The sequence below is a fragment of the Artemia franciscana genome, chromosome 2 (assembly GCF_032884065.1).
Source record: "Artemia franciscana chromosome 2, ASM3288406v1, whole genome shotgun sequence".
Taxonomy (NCBI): domain Eukaryota; kingdom Metazoa; phylum Arthropoda; class Branchiopoda; order Anostraca; family Artemiidae; genus Artemia; species Artemia franciscana.
In genome coordinates, this window is record NC_088864.1 from 58,487,463 (window position 1) to 58,508,368 (window position 20,906).

Sequence of the window (20,906 nt, forward strand, 5' to 3'; positions counted from 1 at the left end):
GAAAGGCAGTATTCTTACTCTCGTAGAAGAAAAGATACAAGATCAAGTTCACTATTACAAGATCAGGCTAATTTCTAACAAGTGAATCACGAGACTGCAGTGCATAGTGCAGTGATTATTGAAGACCCCCGCCCCCTCAAAAAATAGTAATGAGAGAATATATAGAAAAACCAGCAACGATGATAAATTTTACCCACTGAATAAGAAAGAAAAAGCAGATATTCTGGCATAAACCTCCATTACGACGCCTTCAGTGCTAAAAAAAAAAAAAAAAACAGACACATGTATTATATATAAGAAAATACTAACTTTTAGCAGTATTCAAGAATAAAAACTAAGCTTGAACGGAACAATAAAGAATAAAGTGCAGTATCGAATATAAAGAACAAAGAAAGAATAAACTAGACAATATAATGTAAAAAGTTATAAAGTAAAGAATAAAGTGCGAGTAACAATAAAGAAAAACAAATAAGGAGCTACTTTATGGTAACCGAAATTATTCCGTATTTGAAAGGGGTTGTCCCCTCTTCAACGCCTCGCTCTTTACGCTAAAGATTGCCTCTTTGTCACAGTTCTATTTTTTAAAACAATAAAAGACTTTAGCGTAAAGAGCGAGGCGTTGAGGAGGCGACGACCCCTTTCATATACGGAATAAGTTCTGTTCGTTTTAAGTTTTAACGTCGCTACTTACTTGCAGTTAAAAAAAAACTTTTTTTATTTTTATTTAATTTTTGAACATTATTTATTAATGTCTGTTTTTATTTTGGCTCACGGCACATGAATAATTAAAACGAAATTTGCATATTAATTGTTTTTGGCTAAATGGATTTTGTATACTTTTGATCGAACGATTTTTATAAAAAAAAGAAATGTGGGAGGAGGCCTAGTTGCACTCCAATTATTGGTTCCTAGTTGCACTCCAATTATTGGTTACTTAAAAAGACAATTAGAACTTCTTTTTTTTACGAACGATTTTATTAGTAATCAATATACGTAGCTTACGAATTAACTTACGTAACGAACTTCTATATTTGTATATTTCTATTACGTATATATGATGGAGTTCGACCCCTTGTCAGTACCTCGCTCTTTACACTGAAGCTTGATGTTTGTCCCAATTCTTTAAGAATGACCCCTGAATCACAAAGGCTGTAGAATTAATAATTGAAATTACTAAAAATACTTTAGCGTAAAGAGCAAGGTATTTTGGAGGAGACTAACCCCTTATATACGTAATAATTTATGTTCGTTTTAGGTTTTAATGCTGTTCCTTACTTCTAGCTGAAAACTTTTTTTTATTTATTTTCTCATTGTTTCTTTTTTAAGTAAATCTAGAAAACCCTACGGGCCCTTCATGGAAATTTTCTTCCCTCGTGACAAATTCCTCCATGGAAAGATCCTCCCACGTAACCCCCGACCCCCGCCCCTTAACCTGAAATCCTCTCCCTGAAAACGTCTGTACACTTCCCGATAATCATCACTATATGTAAACAATGACCAAATTTCTTAATTTGCAGCCCCTCCCCCTGGGACTGTGGGAGATTAAGTCGTCCCGAGAGACATAATTATTAGGTTTTTCTACTATGCTGAACGAAATGGCTATCTCAAAATTTTGAACCAGTGACTTTGGGAAAAAATTGAGCGTGGAAGGGGGCCTAAGTACCCTCCAATTTTTTTGGCGACTTAACAAGGCCACTAGAATGTTTAATTTCCCTTAGAATGAGCCCTCTCGCAACGTTCTAGGACCACTGGGTCGATACGATCATCCTTGGGAAAAAAAACAACAAATAAACACGAATCCATGATCTATCTTCTGGCAGTAGGGTTCTCTGATACGTTGAATCTGATGGCGTGATTTTCGTTAAGATTCTATGACCTTTAGAGAGTGTTTTCCCCTATTTTCCAATATAAGGCAAATTTGCTCAGGCTCGTAACTTTTGATGGGTGGGAATAAATTTGATGAAACTTATGTACTTAGAATCAGTATAAAAATATTATTCTTTTGATGTAACTATTGGTATCAAAATCCCGTTTTTTAGAGTTTCGGTCACTATTGAGCCGGGTCGCTCCTTACTGCAGTTCGTTACCACGAACTGTTTGATACTTACGAATAATTCAAAATCTTTTCGTTCTCGACTGGTTTCTAATCCAAAGATTAGAATTCAGATCGGCTGTTCGAGAATTGCTGCAAATAGAAGTAAATATGATCGTAACGTCTTATGCAAATTATTTTTCGCTATTTGCGATCACTCGGTTCGATATTTCCCCGGGCTTTATCCTCTGGGAATAATATTGTCCATGCCCCCGGGTATAAGAACGATATATCTTCTTTGCGTATTCAGTATTTTTGGTATTGTAAATTTTTTCTTTTTCTCCCTCCCTGGTACCACAATGGGAAGATTATGTCCAAATTCGGGATGGGTGATTTATTTAGTAAAGTTGCCGTGATAAGATGTAAGATTTCGGATGTTAGAGAAAATAAACTTTCTCCATTCCATTGTCTTGAAAGTACAGATTTTTTAAAGCTATTGTTAGGTTTGCTTATATTGATCCTCATTGTCACATGTCTTCTAACCACAGACAATGTGAGCCTCTTCTTGACATCAAGGCGTCATCCTGGGTTCGATACACCCACCTTGGAAAAAAATAACTTTGCAGCCGATTGCGACGCCGGGCAACGGCACTCAGCGCGTGGCAGGCTTGCATATATTGACTATCGTTGTCGCTTGTCTTTAACTTCTTGCCAGAAGTCGCTTGTCTGTACTTCTTCTTGATGTCATAGTTCCAGGGTAGGTTCGATGGAACAACCTTGCGAGAAATACTAAAAAGGTGTATAGCTCTAGCAAAAAGATATTCTAAATAAATACAGAGTTGCTGGTTTAAAGGGAGCATATACATATATTCGTTACTCTTTTGTTTCAAGTCATGGGGTATCAAATAAGCGATAAAAATGTGTTAAAAAAGTCTGGCGTGAATTCAATTCCTCCTTCCTGTTAATGCATCAAAGGATCATCCATTTTATAGGATTGATTTTCTTCTGGAGCTGTTTGTGATTCTCACTGTTGCTTTTCTTCTAACAGCATACTTCATGTGTAAGTCGATGTATCTGTTGTGATACTGGTTATTAAATGTCTTCTAACCATATATTTCACTTGCTTTTCATTTTCGTACATAATTATCTCAGACGGTTTTTCATGACTTTTGCTTCAGCCTTTGGGATTCAAAATAATGTTTTCAAGTGCCTGTGCACTATCTAACTGTCAAATACTGTGAAATGTCTAAAATTAGTATAATCATCGTTTGATTCTTTAGTTTCAAGCAATAGGTTGCTAAATTAGCCATCTCAGTCGAATTAAGGAATTCTGTTACTCTTTAGTTTAAGTTTAATTCACGTTGTCGCTTGCAATTCAGTGTGAATTGTTGCTGGTTCTTGTTCCACGTATTTTTCTTCAGCTGTTGAGGGTCACTTATCATATTCTGTAATTTTTAAGTGTTAATTCCTTCTTCTATCCTTTACAGACGCTAAAATATCAAGTTCCTTGTTCAATCGTCATTTTCTGCAAAGCAGTTTGTCACCTTGTGTAATTTTGCTTGCATCATAGTTACTAATAAGGATACCATTCTAGATCATTTTTCAGGTAAGAAAATGCCAGGGTGCCAATTTTCTAACTTTCCGGATCAATTTCTCTACTGTTTATTAAATTGAGAAATAACTACTCGGAAATGATACTTTCAAAACTATTTAAACCGTATTTTAATAGAAGTTACAAAGCCCTGGGAAATTTACCTAAAACCTAAAAATTATCATCTCAAGATTTCTAATGTATACTTTAAATAATCTTCCTCTTACCTGTTTGAGGTTCTCTGCAGTACTTATGGCGTCAATTCTATCATCCAATTCTTCTTCTTGAGTATTTTGATATTTTTGAATTTCTTTATCCCCGAAATCTTCTAATGAGTCTAATGACAAACCTATCTTTGTCCTTGAGCATAGTGACAATTTCTGGTTTTCATCTCTTAGCTCCAAGTTGTCTGTGAAAATAAAGCCAAATTGAAACATTTTAGGATCTGCTTTGAAGGAAAAATGGCAACGCTTCATCATAAAATACTACTAGTGCGTTCGCAAGAGGATTTATACTGTCCAATCGTAATGATATTTGGCTAATACCATGACTTTGGCTGTCCTCTGTCATCTACCATCTACAATAAAGAGTTCAAAACACTTTCAGAATTCAACTGTCTGTTTCTGCTATACTTTCTGAGATATAAACAAGTATCTACAGGGGGTAAAAAAGGAATTCAACGGATTTCCACAGCAAAACGCTTGGCTTAGGCATACTTAAGTGTAAAAGAAATAGTATCTACGTCCAGCAAAAAATAAGTTCAGTTCAGTTCAGTTTAGTTTAGTTTATTAACATCAAAATAAATGGACAACAATAACTCTCTACCCCTACAAGGCTCCATGGCCCGTTACATAGGGGTTAAAAAAATAAATACCAAATAAAGAGTCTCTTCTTAAAAACACAAGAAATCCAATTAAATAATTTTGTGTTATTTTTACTTACCACTTCGTCCTCGAAATTAAAATCCAAGTCCACACCATCTCCCGCCAACACAAAATAACAACAATTAAAATTAAATAAATGAACGTGCTCAAGCCTAGCAACTAGGGATGTCGCCCTACCTTCATTATCCATCAGATTATTAAACATATAACAATATTAATTCAAACCAATTCAAAAATAAATTTTTTCTCAAGTTTATTCCCCATTATATTTATCAACCAAAATATTTTTAGTTGGGTTTTAAAGGCATCAAACGAATGAATGCTACGGATATTATAAGGGGGACTGTTCCATACTTTACTACATGCTATTTGGGGACTAAAATCTGATCTGACTGTCTTAGTTTGAGGTAATAGTAGGTTGTCATTATTGCGTAGATTATAAGAGCTCCTTGAATTAACTAAATCGGGAAGGAAAGAATTGAAACAGCGAGGCAGTTCACCATGAAGATACTTGAAAAGCATTGAAGAATGGCGATAAAAAAAAAAAAACACTTGTTTAAATCGTATACCCATTTTTTTTCTTTTGAAAAACTTGAATAACTTAAATTATTTTTTTGATTTAATAAATTAATTTTTGAATAAGTAAATAACTTCTTTTAATAACTTAAGCAAAATGCCCTTAATAAATGTAATATTGCGTAGCAAAATTCAAAATGCAAAATGCAATTTGCGGAAAAATAAAGAAAATGAGCGGTAGAGATACACTTTCGAAAACCCATTCATAAAATTTTGTATCATCATTTGTTTCTCCAGTTCTAATAAGGAAACAAAAAATCATTTTGCGACTTGTTTTCAAAACTTGAAAATACAGCTACTAGGCTTTGGCCAAGAACAAACGGTTTAGCTAGCCCCAAGATTCACTTAATGCAATTCCAAACCTACCAAGAGCCAGTGCCGCAATTCAATTTACTTGAACTTTTTTCGAATTTAACCAAAACCGGCCATTAGTTGTGTATGTAGTGAACATTCATCAGAGGTATTTAGAACGTTCAAAATATTGCCATAAAAATCTTAATTTGGAAGGCCTGCAGAAAAACTGATCGCGAAAAAAATAGAAAGAGTCATAATTAAAAAAAAAATCATAAAAATATACACGCTTCAATACATACGTGTTTCACCTTAATTTTAGTAGAGGGATCCAAATTTGATGCGATTAACTGAAAAACAAAAATTTCTGAAAAAGAAGTTTACAAATAAAATTAAAGAGAAGTTTCCATACTAAAATTGAAGACGGCCAGAAATGAAGTAATACAATACTTCAAACTTAAAACAATCAGAAATGACTGGTACAGAATAATTCAAATACGAAACAAATAGAAATTATAATAATTAGTGACACCCAACATAGGGGAAACGGGTACAGATTTAGATCAATAATTAAATTCTAAAACAGTAAAAAATTTTCACTCAAGTCAAAATTAAAACAAACAGAAATTGTTGCACACAGGAGTTTGGTTACTACCTCCATCCTAACCATAAAACTTCCAAAATCTAATGTGTAATTTACATATTATTGAGAATTTATTATCACTTCTGTTTTTTAACTGTGTGCTTCAGTTTTCAAAACGTAAATGAAAAATAAAAAATAAAATTACTATAATAATCAAGATGACAGAAAAGAACTAATAAAAGTGAGCTAAATGTATAATGTATAATGATCTTAATTCCTGGAAATCCCAGCAATTGATGATTCAAGATTTGACGTAATAGTATATTTTTATTTTTCAATGTTATAATCATAAATACAACCTTTAAAATACATCTCGATTTCAGTAAATCTTAAACAAAGCATTCTAAATTATATATGCAGATACTCTAGCCAATTTGCTTATAAAAAGTTTAGATAGTTAAAACCTTAATTTCTTGAGACCTTGGGAATTAAGATTGATAGTGCTCAAAACATATTTTTAGATTAACACGAATTTACGATTATCAAAATGTGTTACAAAAGAAGTAAATGTTTGTGATATTATTGTAATTTCATGGAAGATCAAACCAAGTAACAACGAGAAATTTTAGTATTCATGTTAGTATTTTTATGGGACTTGGTGTCTACCAAGTGACATATAGCGATCGCAAGTTCTGGCGGTCTGTCTGTTTGTCTGTCCCAGTTTTGCTTCTTTAGAAACTTCCAGGTAAGCTAGGACGATGAAATTTGGCAGCGTATCAGGAACCAGACCAGATTAAATTGGAAATTGTTGTTTCCCCGATTCAACCATCTGGGGGGGGGGGAGTGTGGGGATAGTTACATCGGAAAATTAGAAAAAATGAGGTATTTTTAACTTACAAACGGGAGATCAGATCTTAATGAAATTTGACGTTTGGAAAGATGTCATGTCTTAGAGCTCTTATATTAAATCCCGACCGAACCTGGGGACATTGTGGGGAAGTTCGGGAGGACACTTAGAGTGGAGAGATCGGGTTGGAACTTGGTTGGAAAAATGAGCAGGAGTCTTAGAAACGTGATTGACATAAAAGGAACGGATCCGCTCTATTTGGGGGAGTTGGGGGGAAGGGTTACTTCTGAAAAATTAGAAAAAATGACGTATTTTTAACTTATAAAGGAGTGATCAGATCTTAATGAAACTTCATATTTAGAAGGACCTCGTAACTCAGATCTCTCATTTTAAATCCCGACCAGATCCAGTGTTATTGGGGAGGCAGTCTGGGGGGAACCAGAAATCTTAGAAAATAGTTAAAGCGGAGAGATCATGATGAAACTGGGTGGGAAGAACAAAAACAAGTCCAAGATATGTGACTGGCATAACCGGGACCGGTTATATTTTAAATTCCGACCAGATCCAGTGACATTGGGAAGATTTGGAGGGGGACCGGAATTCTCGAAAAAACGTGAAAATTGGGGTATCTTTATCTTATGAATATGTGATAGGATCTTAATGAAACTTGATATATATATATATATATATATATATATATATATATATATATATATATATATATATATATATATATATATATATATATATATATATATATATATATATATATATATATATAAGGATATTATATCTCAGATGTTCCATTTTTGATTCAAATCGGATCCGAGGACATAGAGGGTTGGAGGGGGGAAACATAAATCTTGGAAAACGCTTAGAGTGGATAGATCGGGATGAAACTTGATGAGAAGAATAAGCACAAGTTCTAGATACGTGATTGACATAATTGGAACAGATCCGTTCTTTTTGGAGGAGCTGATGGGTGTTAATTTGAAAAAACAAGAGCTAAGAGCTCATATGGCACTTGTGACGAGGTCGGAAGAGCCGAGAGCTCATATGGTACGAGGTCGGAAGAGCCAAGAGCTCATTTGGACGAGGTCGGAAGAGCCAAGAGCTCATTTGGCACTTGTGAGAAGGTCAGAACCTAAAGTTAAACTTTATAGCACAAGATCCTTCTAAATATCAAATTTCATTAAGATCTGGTCACCCTTTCGTAAGTTACAAATACCTCAATTTTCAAAATTACCTCCCCCCTCCCAATTCCACCAAAGAGAGCAGATCCGGTCCAGTTATGTCAGTCACGTATCTTAGACAGGTTTCTATTCTTCCCATCCAGTTTCATCCTGATCTCACCGCTTTAAGTATTTTCTAAGATTTCCGGTCCCCCCAACTGCCCCCCCCAATTACGTTTGATCCGGTTGAGATTTAAAATAAGATATCAGAGTTACGAGGTCCTTCTAAATATGAAGTTTCATGAAGATCCGATCACTCCTTCGTAAGTTAAAAATACGTTATTTTTCTTATTTTTCAGAATTACCCCCCCCCCCCGCAATTGAGCGGATCCGTTCCAATTATGTAAATTACGTATGCAAGACTTTTGCTTATTTTTCCAACCAAGTTTCATCCCAATCCTTCCAATCTAAGGGTTTCCCATCATTTTAGGTCTCCCCACCCCAAACTTCCCCCAATGTCACCAGATCCGGTCAGGATTTAAAATAAGAGCTTTGAGCCACGATATCCTTCTAAAAATCAAATTTCATGGAGATCCAATCACCCATTCGTAAGTTAAAAATACCTCATTTTTTCTAATTTTTCAGAATTAACCCCCCCCCCAACTACCCAAAAGAGAGCGGATCCGTTCCGTTTATGTCAATCATCTATCTAGGACTTGTGTTTATTTTTCCCACCATGTTTCATCCCGATCCCTCCACTCTAAGTGTTTTCCAAGTTTTAGGTTTCCCCCTCCCAACTCCCCGCCCCCATCACCAGATCCAGTCGGGATTTAAAATAAGAGCTCTAAGACACGATATCCTTCTAAACATCAAATTTCATTGAGATCCGATCACCCGTTCGTAAGTTGAAAATACCTCATTTTTCTAATTTTTAAGACTTACTCCCCCCCTCCCAACTACCCCAAAGAGAGCAAATAAGTTCCGATTATGTCAATCATGTATCTGGGACTTGCGCTTATTTTTCCCATCAAGTTTCATCCCGATCCCTCTACTCTAAGTGTTTTCCAAGATTTTAGGTTTCCCCCCTCCAACTCCCCCCAATGTCATCAGACCCAGTCGGGATTTAAAATAAGAGCTCTGAGACACAATATCATTCCAAACATCAAATTTCATTAACATCCAATCACCCGCTCATAAGTTAAAAATACTTCATTTTTTCTATTTTTCCGAATTAACCGGCCCCTTCTCCCCCCCCCCAGATGGTCAAATCGGGAAAACGACTATTTCTAATTTAATCTGGTCCGGTCCCTGATACGCTTGCCAAATTTCATCGTCCTAGCTTACCTGGAAGTGCCTAAAGTAGCAAAACCGGGACTTTAGGTTTTCCCCCTCCAACTCCCCCCAATGTCATCAGATCCGGTCGGGATTAAAAATAAGAGCTCTAAGACACAATATCATTCCAAACATAAAATTTCATTAAGATCCAAATACCCGCTGATAAGTTAAAAATACTTCATTTTTTCTATTTTTTGCGAATTAACCGGGCCCCCACTCCCCCCCAGATGGTCAAATCGGGAAAACGACTATTTCTAATTTAATCTTGTCCGGTCCCTGATACGCTTGCCAAATTTCATCGTCCTAGCTTACCTGGAAGTGCCTAAAGTAGCAAAACCGGGACAGACAGACCGACAGACCGACAGACCGACAGACAGACAGACCGACAGACAGACAGACCGACAGAATTGGCGACTGCTATATGTCACTTGGTTAATACCAAGTGCCATAAAAATTAGAGAAAATGAGGTATTTTTAACTTAAGAACGGGAGACCAGATCTTAATGAAATTTGATATTTAGAAGAAACTCATGTCTCAGAGCTTTTATTTCAAATCCCGACCAGATCTGTTGAGTTTGGGGGAGGGCTTAGAGGGGGAAATTAGAAATCTTCAAAAACACTTAGATTTGGTGGGTAGAATAAGCAAATGTCGTAGATACGGGATTGACGTAACCGTACTCGATTCGCTCTCTTTGGGGCAGGTAGGGGTTGGGGTTCAGTGCTTTGGCGAGTTTGGTGCTTCTGGACGTACTAGGGCGATGAAAATTGGTATGTGTTTCAGGGAGCTGCAAAAATTGACTTGATAAAGTCATTTTCCCCGAATCAACCATCTGGGGGCTGAAGGGAGAGTAAAAATGAGGTATATATAACTTACGAGTGGGTGATCGGATTTTAATGAATTTTGATATTTAGAAGGACATCCTTACTCGGAGCTCTTATTTTAAGTCCCAACCGACATTAAGCCTCTGATTTCCCTTTTAAATGAATATATTGATTCTTGGAATTTTGCTAGAGCTCATACCATATGAGCTCTCGACTCTTGGCTCTTCCGGCCTTGTCACAAGTGCCATATGAGCTCTTGGCTCTTATTTTTTTCTAAAATGGATAAATTTCCGTCTTTGGAGAAGGAAAGCTATAGGATTTTTGATTACACTTTTTTCATTCATTCCTATAATTTGGCAAGATCTACATGGAATTACTCCTTGCATGTTCATTACAATTATTGTGGCTTTTAGCTTGATGAGTTACCTTAGTTTCCATATTCCACTATCCTAGCATAAGAAAAAATCACCGTCGCTTGAAAAAAATAACTTGGTAACATATGACCGCGGTAACGAGGGTGACTAAGTAGATACGGATTGATAAGATAAGGACACAAACAAGAATTTATATACAAAATTTGATTGTCAGTAATAGCATGTGGATAGAGTTTTTAACTTATTTTGCCATCCTATATAACAAAGATTAGTCATTTTTTATGAAGAACATTGCACTGTGTTGGAAAAACATTACAAAATTCATCCATTCCTTGATTTTGTAACATAGGCAGTCTTGCCCAGTGTACGTGGCCTTAGATCAGGTGGTGGATGTCATTAAAATACAACAAAATGCAGAACTATGTGCAAGCTAGAAGTCAGAATTATGACGAAAATTTCGTTTTAATTTAATTCCAGATGTTTAAATCTTTTTCAGTACCGTATAAGCATTAAAGCAAGCCTTTTATAAGATTTTCATGCCGGAGAGAGTCGTTTCATGGCGGGACGAATCAGAAAGTAGGTTGCAATGCTCCAATATTAACAAATCCGAACCTCTAAATCCCTCTGATTGACTATACCACAACTTTATACAAAATAATGATAGATAGTAATTACGATTGCTTCTGCAAGGGTTCAAACGCTAGTATGTATTTACTGATTTGATACAAAAGTAGTATCCCCTCTAGCTATACGATGACAAACATATCCCACCATTCCGACAACACGCATATCCTACAATTCAAACGACAAACATATCCCACCATTCCAACGACATACATATCCCATTGTTTTAAGCGGGCCCATATCCCAATGTGCTATGGGAGGTGCTATTTGTTAGTATCCAGCTAAAAACTTTAACGATATTTAATATTTTTCCGGAAACAATATATTCTCGTTGAAACCATTCAATTGATACAAGCAGGACTGTAGCTTATCTAAATTTTCGGTTGATAAGCGAAATTTTTGTTACATTTACCAAGTATGTTCTAAAACATTTGAACTGAGTTTGAAGTGACATGATGTCTAATAAACGAAGTTTTGATAGGGATTATAATATACAATTAGTGGAGATCATTTTGTACTATGATGTATAGAGCCAATAATTTACTATTGATTATTGATTATTGGTAATTGATGACTAAAACCGACCTGGTATCATTATTGTAATGTATGGCCCTGAGAACATCGGTTTTCCATTACCAGACTCGCTCATTAGTTTAGTTCCCGTCGGTCCAATCATGGACCCAATGCCCACCCCTACAAGAGCCCTGAGTTCCCCTTTAGGACTTCAAGACCCCCTCCAATGGTCTCAAGTCCCCTCACAATTAGTGGAGATCTTTCTTGTACTATGATGTATCGAGCCAATCATAGATTATTGATTATTGATAATTGATGACTAATACCGACCAGGTATCATTATTTTAATGTAATGGCCCTGAGAACATCGGTTTTCCATTACAGAGCCTGCGCATAAGTTTGGGTCCCCACATTCCAATCATGGACCCAATGCCCACCCCCACAAGAGCCCTGAGCCCCCCTTTAAGGCTTCAAGTCCCCCTTCAGGACTCCATTTTTCCACCGGGGAACCAACGCCCCTAGAGCAACCTTTTGCCCCCTCATACCGTTTTTCGTTTTTTGGAGAATTTGCCCATATTTTTATCCGTGCCTTAAAATCACATTAAAGTTCTTAGAAACACATTCTAAGGAAATCAATGTATTGTTTCTGGGACGCTGGCCGACTGAGGTTAAGCGTCAGAATATCTTAACAAGTTAATTGTGCAATTGAGTTGGATTTTTGTTAATTCATACGAGTGATTTGTTTCCGGGCACCTTATTTAGCATCATTCCAAGAATAAGCAAACTGGTTTCCGAGAATTTCAAGAATAATGCGTGGCCTGGTATTTCATAATCATTCATGTTATCGGTGAAACAATACAATGAATACAAGTGTGCCTATTTCATGATTTCTGATATTTGTTGGCGTGTTTCCAAGAATTTAAAAATGATACGTTATTTGGTATTGCGAAACAATGCATATTTTCGATGAAACAATGAAATGAATAGAAGTGGGCCTATATCGTGATTTTCAGGAATCCAATCAATCAATCAATCAGTTTTATTAAGAGAAAATAAAGAAAAATTACAAGGCTTTAGACCCCCACAAAAGCTATGTAGCTGATAACGTATCAACCTGGCATGTTTTCGAGAATTTCAAGAATGATTTGTTATCTGGCATTGCGCAGTCATTCATGTTGTCGGTGAAACAATACAATATGTTCTGTGACAGTCCTCACATCTGGTCTTTTGCGACAAAACTCATGGAAACATATGAAGTTTATTTTCCCAGTTAAGCATTCAATTGATACGAGCGAGCCCATAGGGTTGTCTCAATCTCCGGTTGATAAGAAAAGTCTTGTTTAGTCTGCCGTGTATGTTGTTGTTTAGATTCTAATATACAATTGGTAAAGATGTTTTTTGTGCTATAGTGGTATTGATTCGATTATTGATTATTGATAATTGATCACGACAACACCCATCCAGGTATCATTATTGTAATGTAATGGCCTTGAGCCCATTGTTTTTTTTTACTTAGAATTTTGAGGAATCACAATTTTTGGGGATTTAGAATTATTTTGGGAAACCGAGAATTTCTTGGCATGTTTCTGAGGATTTCAAGAATGGCGCGTTAACAGGAATTGCTTAATAATTCTAGTTTCTGAGAATTTCATGGCATGTTTTCGAGAATTTCAAGAATAATGCGTTATTTGGTATTGGGTAATCATTTATGATGTCAGTGAAATAATACAATACGTCCTTTGAAACCGTCACGTCTGGTCTGTTGAGAAAACAATTGAGTCAACCCAAACTTATTTTAAAGTATACACGCACGATTACTGAGCCCAAATGAATCTGACTCAAAATCAGATAACATCCTATAACCTAAGTGAAAAATTAGTTGAGGTGTCATCTATAACTTAAGATATTCGTTTTTAATGACAGCCATGGACAACACCTTAGAAGCTAAAAATTTTGTTGAATCAGTTGTTATCACAAAAGACAAGATGAAGGGCTGTCAAACGATGTATTGTATTGTTTAACTGACAACATGAATGATCACAAAAACTATATTTGAAATTATCGAAAACATACCAAGAAATTTTGGACGTCCCAAAATATTATTAAGTCCCCATAAATACTAAGTTCAAATAATAAAAAATTAAGTCCCAAAAAACCAACATAAATTTCATAAAATCAATGAAAAAGTACTTAAAAGCAAAAATGTTGTTGACTCAGTTGTTATCTCAAAAGAACAGATTGAGGGCTTTCACAGGATGTATTGTATTGTTTCACTAACAACATTACGCAATAGCAGATAACGCATAATTCTTGAATTGCTCCAAAGCATGCCAAGAAATTCTCGATCTCCCAAAATAATTCCAAAGGTCCAAAATAATTCCAAATTTAATTTTCCAATATTCACCAATAAATTTGAAGTAAATATAGTAATTCTAAGTCCCAAAAAACCATGTCAATTTCATAAGATCAATGAAAAACTGCTTGGAAGCTAAAAAAATGTCCGAATCAGTTGTTATCTCAAATGACAGACGTGGGGTCAGTCACAGGATTATTGTATTGTGTCACTGATAACATGAATGACAACGCAATACCAGATAACACACCATTCTTGAAATTCTTGGAAATCAGAATGCATATTTTTGGAAAGATGCCAATAAAGGAGGTAGAAAGTCCAATAGTACATCGTAATATGGGCTTTCATGGTATCTGTGTCTCAAACGACAAAATGTGAGGGCTGTCACAGGATGTATTGTTTTATTAACTTACAACATGGATATAGATAACTTCGAAGACCACACTGCCTTTCCATGACGAAAGTAAAACAGTTTAAAATAGGGATGATACCTTTTTATTGACAGTGACTTATTGACTTAAGTTACTTAGTTTTTATTGACTTAGTTATCCATTACAACATGGATAACTAAGCAATGCCAAATAACGCATCATTCTTGAAGTTCTCGGAAAAATACCAAGAAATTATCGATCTCTGAAAATAATTTCTGAAAAGGAATTTTTCTGAAATGTCCCAAAACCCATAAATGTCATAAAATCAATGGAAAACTGCTCAAAAGATAAAAATGTTATTAACTCAGTTGTTAGCTCAAATGACCAGATATGAGGGCTGTCAGAGGATTTATTGTATTGTTTCACTGACAACATGAATGATTACACAATACCAAATAACGCATGATTCTTGAAATTCTCGGAAACATGCCAAGAAATTCTTAGAAACCAGGAGGTAAATTCTTGGAATAATGCCAAAAAAAGGTGATAGCTACTCCAGCAGTACATTGGAGTACGGGTTGCCACAGTATCAGTGTCTCAAAATACCAAATGGAGGGCTGTCACATGATGTGCTGTGTTGTTTCACTGACAGCATGAATAATCACCCAAAACACATAGCATATCATTTTTTAAACTCTATGAAACATACCAAGAAACTATCAGCGTCCCAAAACAATTCCAAGTCCAAAAAATTCTAAGAGCAGATGTGAGGGATGTCTTAGGACGTATTGTATTGTTTCACGGAGAACTAAAATGATTACGCAATACCAGATAACGTATTGTTCTTGAAATTCTCGGATAGATACCAAGTAATTCTTGGAGATCAGGATATGGGCCCGCATGTGTTCATTGCTCTGTTTCATCGAGAACAAGAATGATTATGCAATACCAGATAACGTATCGTTCTTGAATTTCTCGTAAATATGCCAAAAAATTCTCATGAATCTTGATATGGGCCAGCTTGTATTCGCTATATTATTTCACCGACAACATGAATGATTATGCGATACCAGATAACGCCTTATTCTTAAAAGTCTCGAAATTCTCGGAAACCGATTTGCTTATTCTTGGAATGATGCCAAAATTCATTGGTAGTATTTGCCAAAAATTCAATTCAAATTAAAAAAACGATTGTGTGATTCACTTTTTATGATATTGTGACGCTTATCAGTTGGTCAGCGTCCAAGAAACAATATATTGATTTCTTTAGAATGTATTTCTAAGAAATTTAATGTGATTTTAAGACACGCAAAAAAAGTTTGAAAACTTCAAAAAATCTCAAAAAAAGTTTGGAGAGCAAAAATGTGGTCGAAGGGCAATGGGGTCCTCGAGGAGTACTTGGAGTCGTGGAGCGGACATTGGGTCCTGGATTGGATGTGGAGACCCAAACTCGTTCGCAAGCCCGGTAATGGAAAACTGGGATTGTTAGGGCTATTGTATTACAACAATAATACCTGGTTAGGTGCAGTCATAATTGATTATCGATAATCAATAATCGGCTCGATACCATTATATTACTAAAACATCTCTTCCAATTGTTTATTAGAATCCATATCAAAACTTCGTTTATTAGACATCATGTCACTATAAACTCACTTCAATTATTGTACAACGTACTTGGCAAACAAAACAAGAATTTTCCTTATCAACCGGAGATTAAGATAACAACGAGAATATATTGTTTCCAAAAAATGTTAGACCTAATAGAAGCATTAGCTGGATACGAAGGACTAGCAACTCAAATAGCACATATGGATAGGGTGCCACTTAAACTGATGGAGTATGGGCCTGCTTGTACCCATCTTGGCCATACTTCTTAAACAACAACTTAATTAAGATATTTCTGGGATAAAATGATAATGATAAGTAAGAAAATAAACCTTCATCAAACATCAGTGTCAATCTAGAAGCTTTCCATCTTTAAAATTAAAATCCATTTCTATGTTGAGAAAAATACTTTTTTTTTCTCATACATCTATCGTCTGAGTGCACATGCTTTCAATGCTTTTCAATAGTTTCTTCCAAAAATATCAATAAAGTTATTCCAGTGAAACTAAGATTTATGATGTTATAATTCATTTTTCCAGACAATCAACTGTTCAGAAGTTTTAATTACTCACTTCGAGAAACGTGATCTTGTACATCTTTTTGCGACTGAGAATAATTACCTATAAATTATGTCCACTGGCACCTGATGTGTCATGTCTTAAGTTCTCCACTCACTTCGTAAAGATTTAAAACTCGCTTCACTGAAATTACCATAAGTATATTATGTGAAAGCTTCCAAAATCAAACTCCATAATAATACAATTCGCCTTTTTAGTTGTCCAACAGCGTGAGAATCAATTACGGGCAAATTTCAGCATTTAAAATTTTTTACTGTTCTATTGTTTGACGATTTTCGTACATTTCTTTTTCTGCACCATCGTTATAACCATTAACTCTGTTTTCTCGTTCATTTATTCCAAGATCTTCTCTTCATTCTCATTTTACATGCATTAGTTCTTTTTATGGCACTCGGTATTAACCAAGTGAAATATAGCGATTGCAAATTCTGTCGGTCTGTCATTCTGTCTGTCCCAGTTTTGCTAGTTTGGGCACTTCCAGATAAGCTAGGACAATGAAATTTGGCAGGCGTATCAGGGACCAGACTAAATTAAATTAGAAATAGTCGTTTCCTCGGTTCAATCATCTAGGTGGGAAGTGGGGGGACGGTTAATTCAGAAAAATAGAAAAAATGGGGTATTTTTAGCTTACGAACAGATGATCAGAAAAATTTGATATTTAAAAAGATATCGTGTCTCAGAGTATTTATTTTAAATCCCGACCGGATCCGATGACATTGGGAGGAGTTAAAGCTGGAAACCTAAAATCTTGGAAAACGCTTAGAATGGAGGGGTCGGGATGAAACTTGGTGGAAAATAAGCATAAGACCTAGATACGCGATTGACATAACCGGAAAAGATCCGATCTCTTTGGGGGAATTGGAGGGGGGGGTTACTTCTGAAAAACTAGAAAAATGAGGTACTTTTAACTTACGAAGGAGTAATCAGATCTTAATGAAAACTTATATTTAGAAGGAACTTGCAACTCAGATCTTTTATTTTAAATGCTGACCTGATCCAGTATCATTGGGGGGAGTTGGGGTGGGGGAAACCGGAAATATTGGAAAAGGTTTAGAGTGGAAAGATCAGGATGAAACTTGGCGAGAAGAATAACCACAAGTCAAAAATACGTGGCTGAGATAACCAGATCCACACTCTGTGGTGGAGTTGGGGGGGGAGTAATTCGGAAAAATTAGAAAAAATTAGGTAGTTGTAACTTAAGAGCGGGCGATGAGATCTTTAGGGAATTTTATATTTAGAAGGATCTTATGCTTCAGAGCTCTTAAGCTAAATCCCGACCACATCCAGCGACATTGGGGGGAGATGGAGGGAGAAACAGGAAATCATGGAAAACATGAAAACTGAGGTAGTATATCTTTATCGTAGGAATGGGTGATCGGATCTTAATGAAACTTGATTTATAGAAAGATTTTTTGTCTCAGATGCTCCATTTTCAAATCGGATCCAGGGACAAAGCGAGTTGGAGAGGGGAAACAGAAATCTTGGAAAACGCTTAGAGTGGAGAGATCGGGATGAAACTTGATGGGAAGAATAAGCACAAGTTCTGCTTATTTTTAACTTATATAAATATTTTTAACTTAAAAATAGGTGACCGGATGTTAATGAAATTTGAAAATTAGAAGGAACTCATGTATCAGAGCTCTTATTTTAGATCCCAGCCAGATCTGGTGATATTGGGGAAAGTTGGAGGGGGAACCGGGAATCTTTGAAAAAGCTTAGAGTGGAGAGATCGGGATGAAACTTGGTGGGTAGAATAAGCAAATGTCGTAGATACGTAATTGACGTAACCGTACTGGATCCGCTTTGTTTGGGAGAGTTAGGAGGGATCCAGTGCTTTGGCGAGTGTGTTGCTTCTGGACGTGCTAGGACGATGAAAATTGGTAGGCATGTCAGGGACCAGCACAAATTGACTTAATAAAGTATTTTTCACCGATTCGACCATCTGGGGGGCTTAAGTGAGAGGAAAAATTAGAAAAAATGAGGTATTTTTAACTTACGAGTGGGTGATCGGATCGTAATGAATTTTGATATTTAGAAGGACCTTGTGTCTCAGAGCTCTTGTTTTGAATCCCGACCGGCATTAAGCCTCTGATTTTCCTTTTAAATTAATTTCTGGATTCTTAGAATTTTGGTAGAGGTCATGCCGTATGAGCTTATGGCTCTTCCGGCCTCGTCACAAGTGCCATATGAGCTTTTTCCTCTTGTTTTTAACATGAGCAAAGAGGCTTTTCCTCCTCAACACCCCGATTAACCTTTTTTAAAGGGGCTTTTCCTCCTCAACGCCCCACTCTTTACGCTAAAGTTTGACTCTGTCTCTTGACTCTACTTTTTAAAACAGTAAAAAACTTTAGCGTAAAGAGCAGGGCGCTGAGGAGGAAAATCCCCTTTCATACACGGAGTAATTTCTGTTCGTTTTAAGTTTTAATGTCGCTCCTTACTTTCATTTAAAAAAACTAGTTTTTTAGTTTAATTTCTGGATGTTTTTTAATTAATACAAGTTTTGATCTTGGCTCTCCGCACATAAATAATTAAAACGAAATTTGCATATTAATTTTTTTTGGCTAAATGGTTTTTTCGTAGTTTTAATCGGAAGATTTTGAGAAAAAAGGAGCAAGGGAGGAGGCCTAATTGCCCTCCAATTTTTCTATTACTTAAAAAGGCATTAACTTTAATTTTTTTTGCGAACATTTTCATAAGTAAAAAATATACGTAACTTACGAATTAACTTACGTAGTGAACTTCTGTATTCGTATGTTTTTATTGCGTATATGAGGGGGCTCGCCCCTCGTCGATACCTCGCTCTTTACACTAAAGCTTAAATTTTGTACCAAATCCTTGAGAATGACCCCTGAATCACAAAGGCCGTAGAATAAGTAGTTGACATTACTAAAAATACTTTAGCGTAAAGAGCCAGGTATTAGGAGGAGGTGAGCCCCTCATATGAGTAATAATTTCTGTTCGTTTTAAGTTTTAATGCTGCTCCTTACTTCCAGCTGAAAAAAACTGTTTCATGTTTTTTTATTGTTTTTTAAATAATGCTAAAAAATACTGCGCCCCCTCCATTGAAAGTCTCTTCCCCTATGAGAATTTCCTCCATGGAAAGATCCTCCCACGTAACCCCTCCTGTCAACCCCCCCTCCTCAACCAAACAAATCCCCTGAAAACGTCTGTATACTTCCCAGTAACCATTACTATATGTATTGAATAAATAAAAAACTAATTTTTTAACGAAAGTAAGGAGCAACATTAAAACTTAAAACGAACAGAAATTACTTCGTATATGAAAGGGGCTTTTCCTCCTCAACGCGTCGCTCTTTACGCTAAAGTTTGACTCTTTCTCTTAACTCTATTTTTAAAACAGTAAGAAACTTTATCGTAAAGAGCGGAGTGTTGAGGAGGAAAAGCCCCTTTCATATACGGAGTAATTTCTGTTCGTTTTAAGTTTTAATGTTGCTCCTTACTTTCATTTATTTTTTTTTTTAATTTCTGGGCATTTTTGAATTAATGCATGTTTCGATCTTGGCTCTCCGCACATAAATAATTAAAACGAAATTTGCATATTCATTAATTGCAATTAATCGGAAGATTTTGAGAAAAAAGGAGCAAGGGAAGAGGCCTAGTTGCCCTCCAAGTTTTTGATTACTTTAAAAAGCAACTAGAACTTTTAATTTTTTACAAACGTGTTCATTGGTAAAAAATATACGTAACTTACGAATTAACTTACGTAACGACCTTCTATATTCGTATGTTTTTATTGCGTATATGAGGGGCTTCAACCCTCGTCGATACCTTGCTCTTTACACTAAAGTTTAGATTGTGTCCCAATTCCGTAAGAATGACCTCTGAATCACAAAGGCCGTAGAATAAATAGTTGAAATTACTAAAAATACGTCAGCGTAAAAAGTGAGGTATAACGAGGAGGTAGACCCCTCATATGCGCAATAATTTTTATTCGTTTTAAGTTTTAATGCTCCTCCTTACTTTCAGTAGAAAAAACTTTCCATATTTATTTTTCCATTGCTTTTTCAAATAATGCTAGAAAATCCTGCGCCCCCTTCATTGATATTATCTTCCCCCATGAGAAGTTTCTCCATGGAAATATCCTCCCACATAACCCACCCTCAAATCTCCCCCCTAAACCAAAAAAATCCCCCTGAAAACACATGTTAACTTCCAAGTAACCATTACTATATATAAAGTAAGTTTTACAGGTCAAAGTTTGTAACTTGCAGCCCCTCCCACGGGGACTGCGGGGGAGTAAGTAGTCCCCAAAGACATAGTTATTAGGTTTTTCGACTAGGGTGAATAAAATGGCTATCTCAGAATTTTGATCTGGGGATTTTGGGGAAAAA

General features: G+C 35.9%; 1 protein-coding gene across 2 annotated transcripts in view; it reads right to left on the reverse strand.

Annotated features, from left to right (window-relative positions):
- LOC136043844 (multiple C2 and transmembrane domain-containing protein-like) overlaps positions 1-20,906 on the reverse strand; it is a 202,613-nt gene that overhangs the window by 127,121 nt on the left and 54,586 nt on the right. For both annotated transcript variants that reach the window (XM_065728782.1, XM_065728783.1), the window contains exon 5: positions 3,851-4,032. In XM_065728782.1, the coding sequence (XP_065584854.1) occupies positions 3,851-4,032 (182 nt within the window). The remainder of the gene's footprint in view (positions 1-3,850; positions 4,033-20,906) is intronic.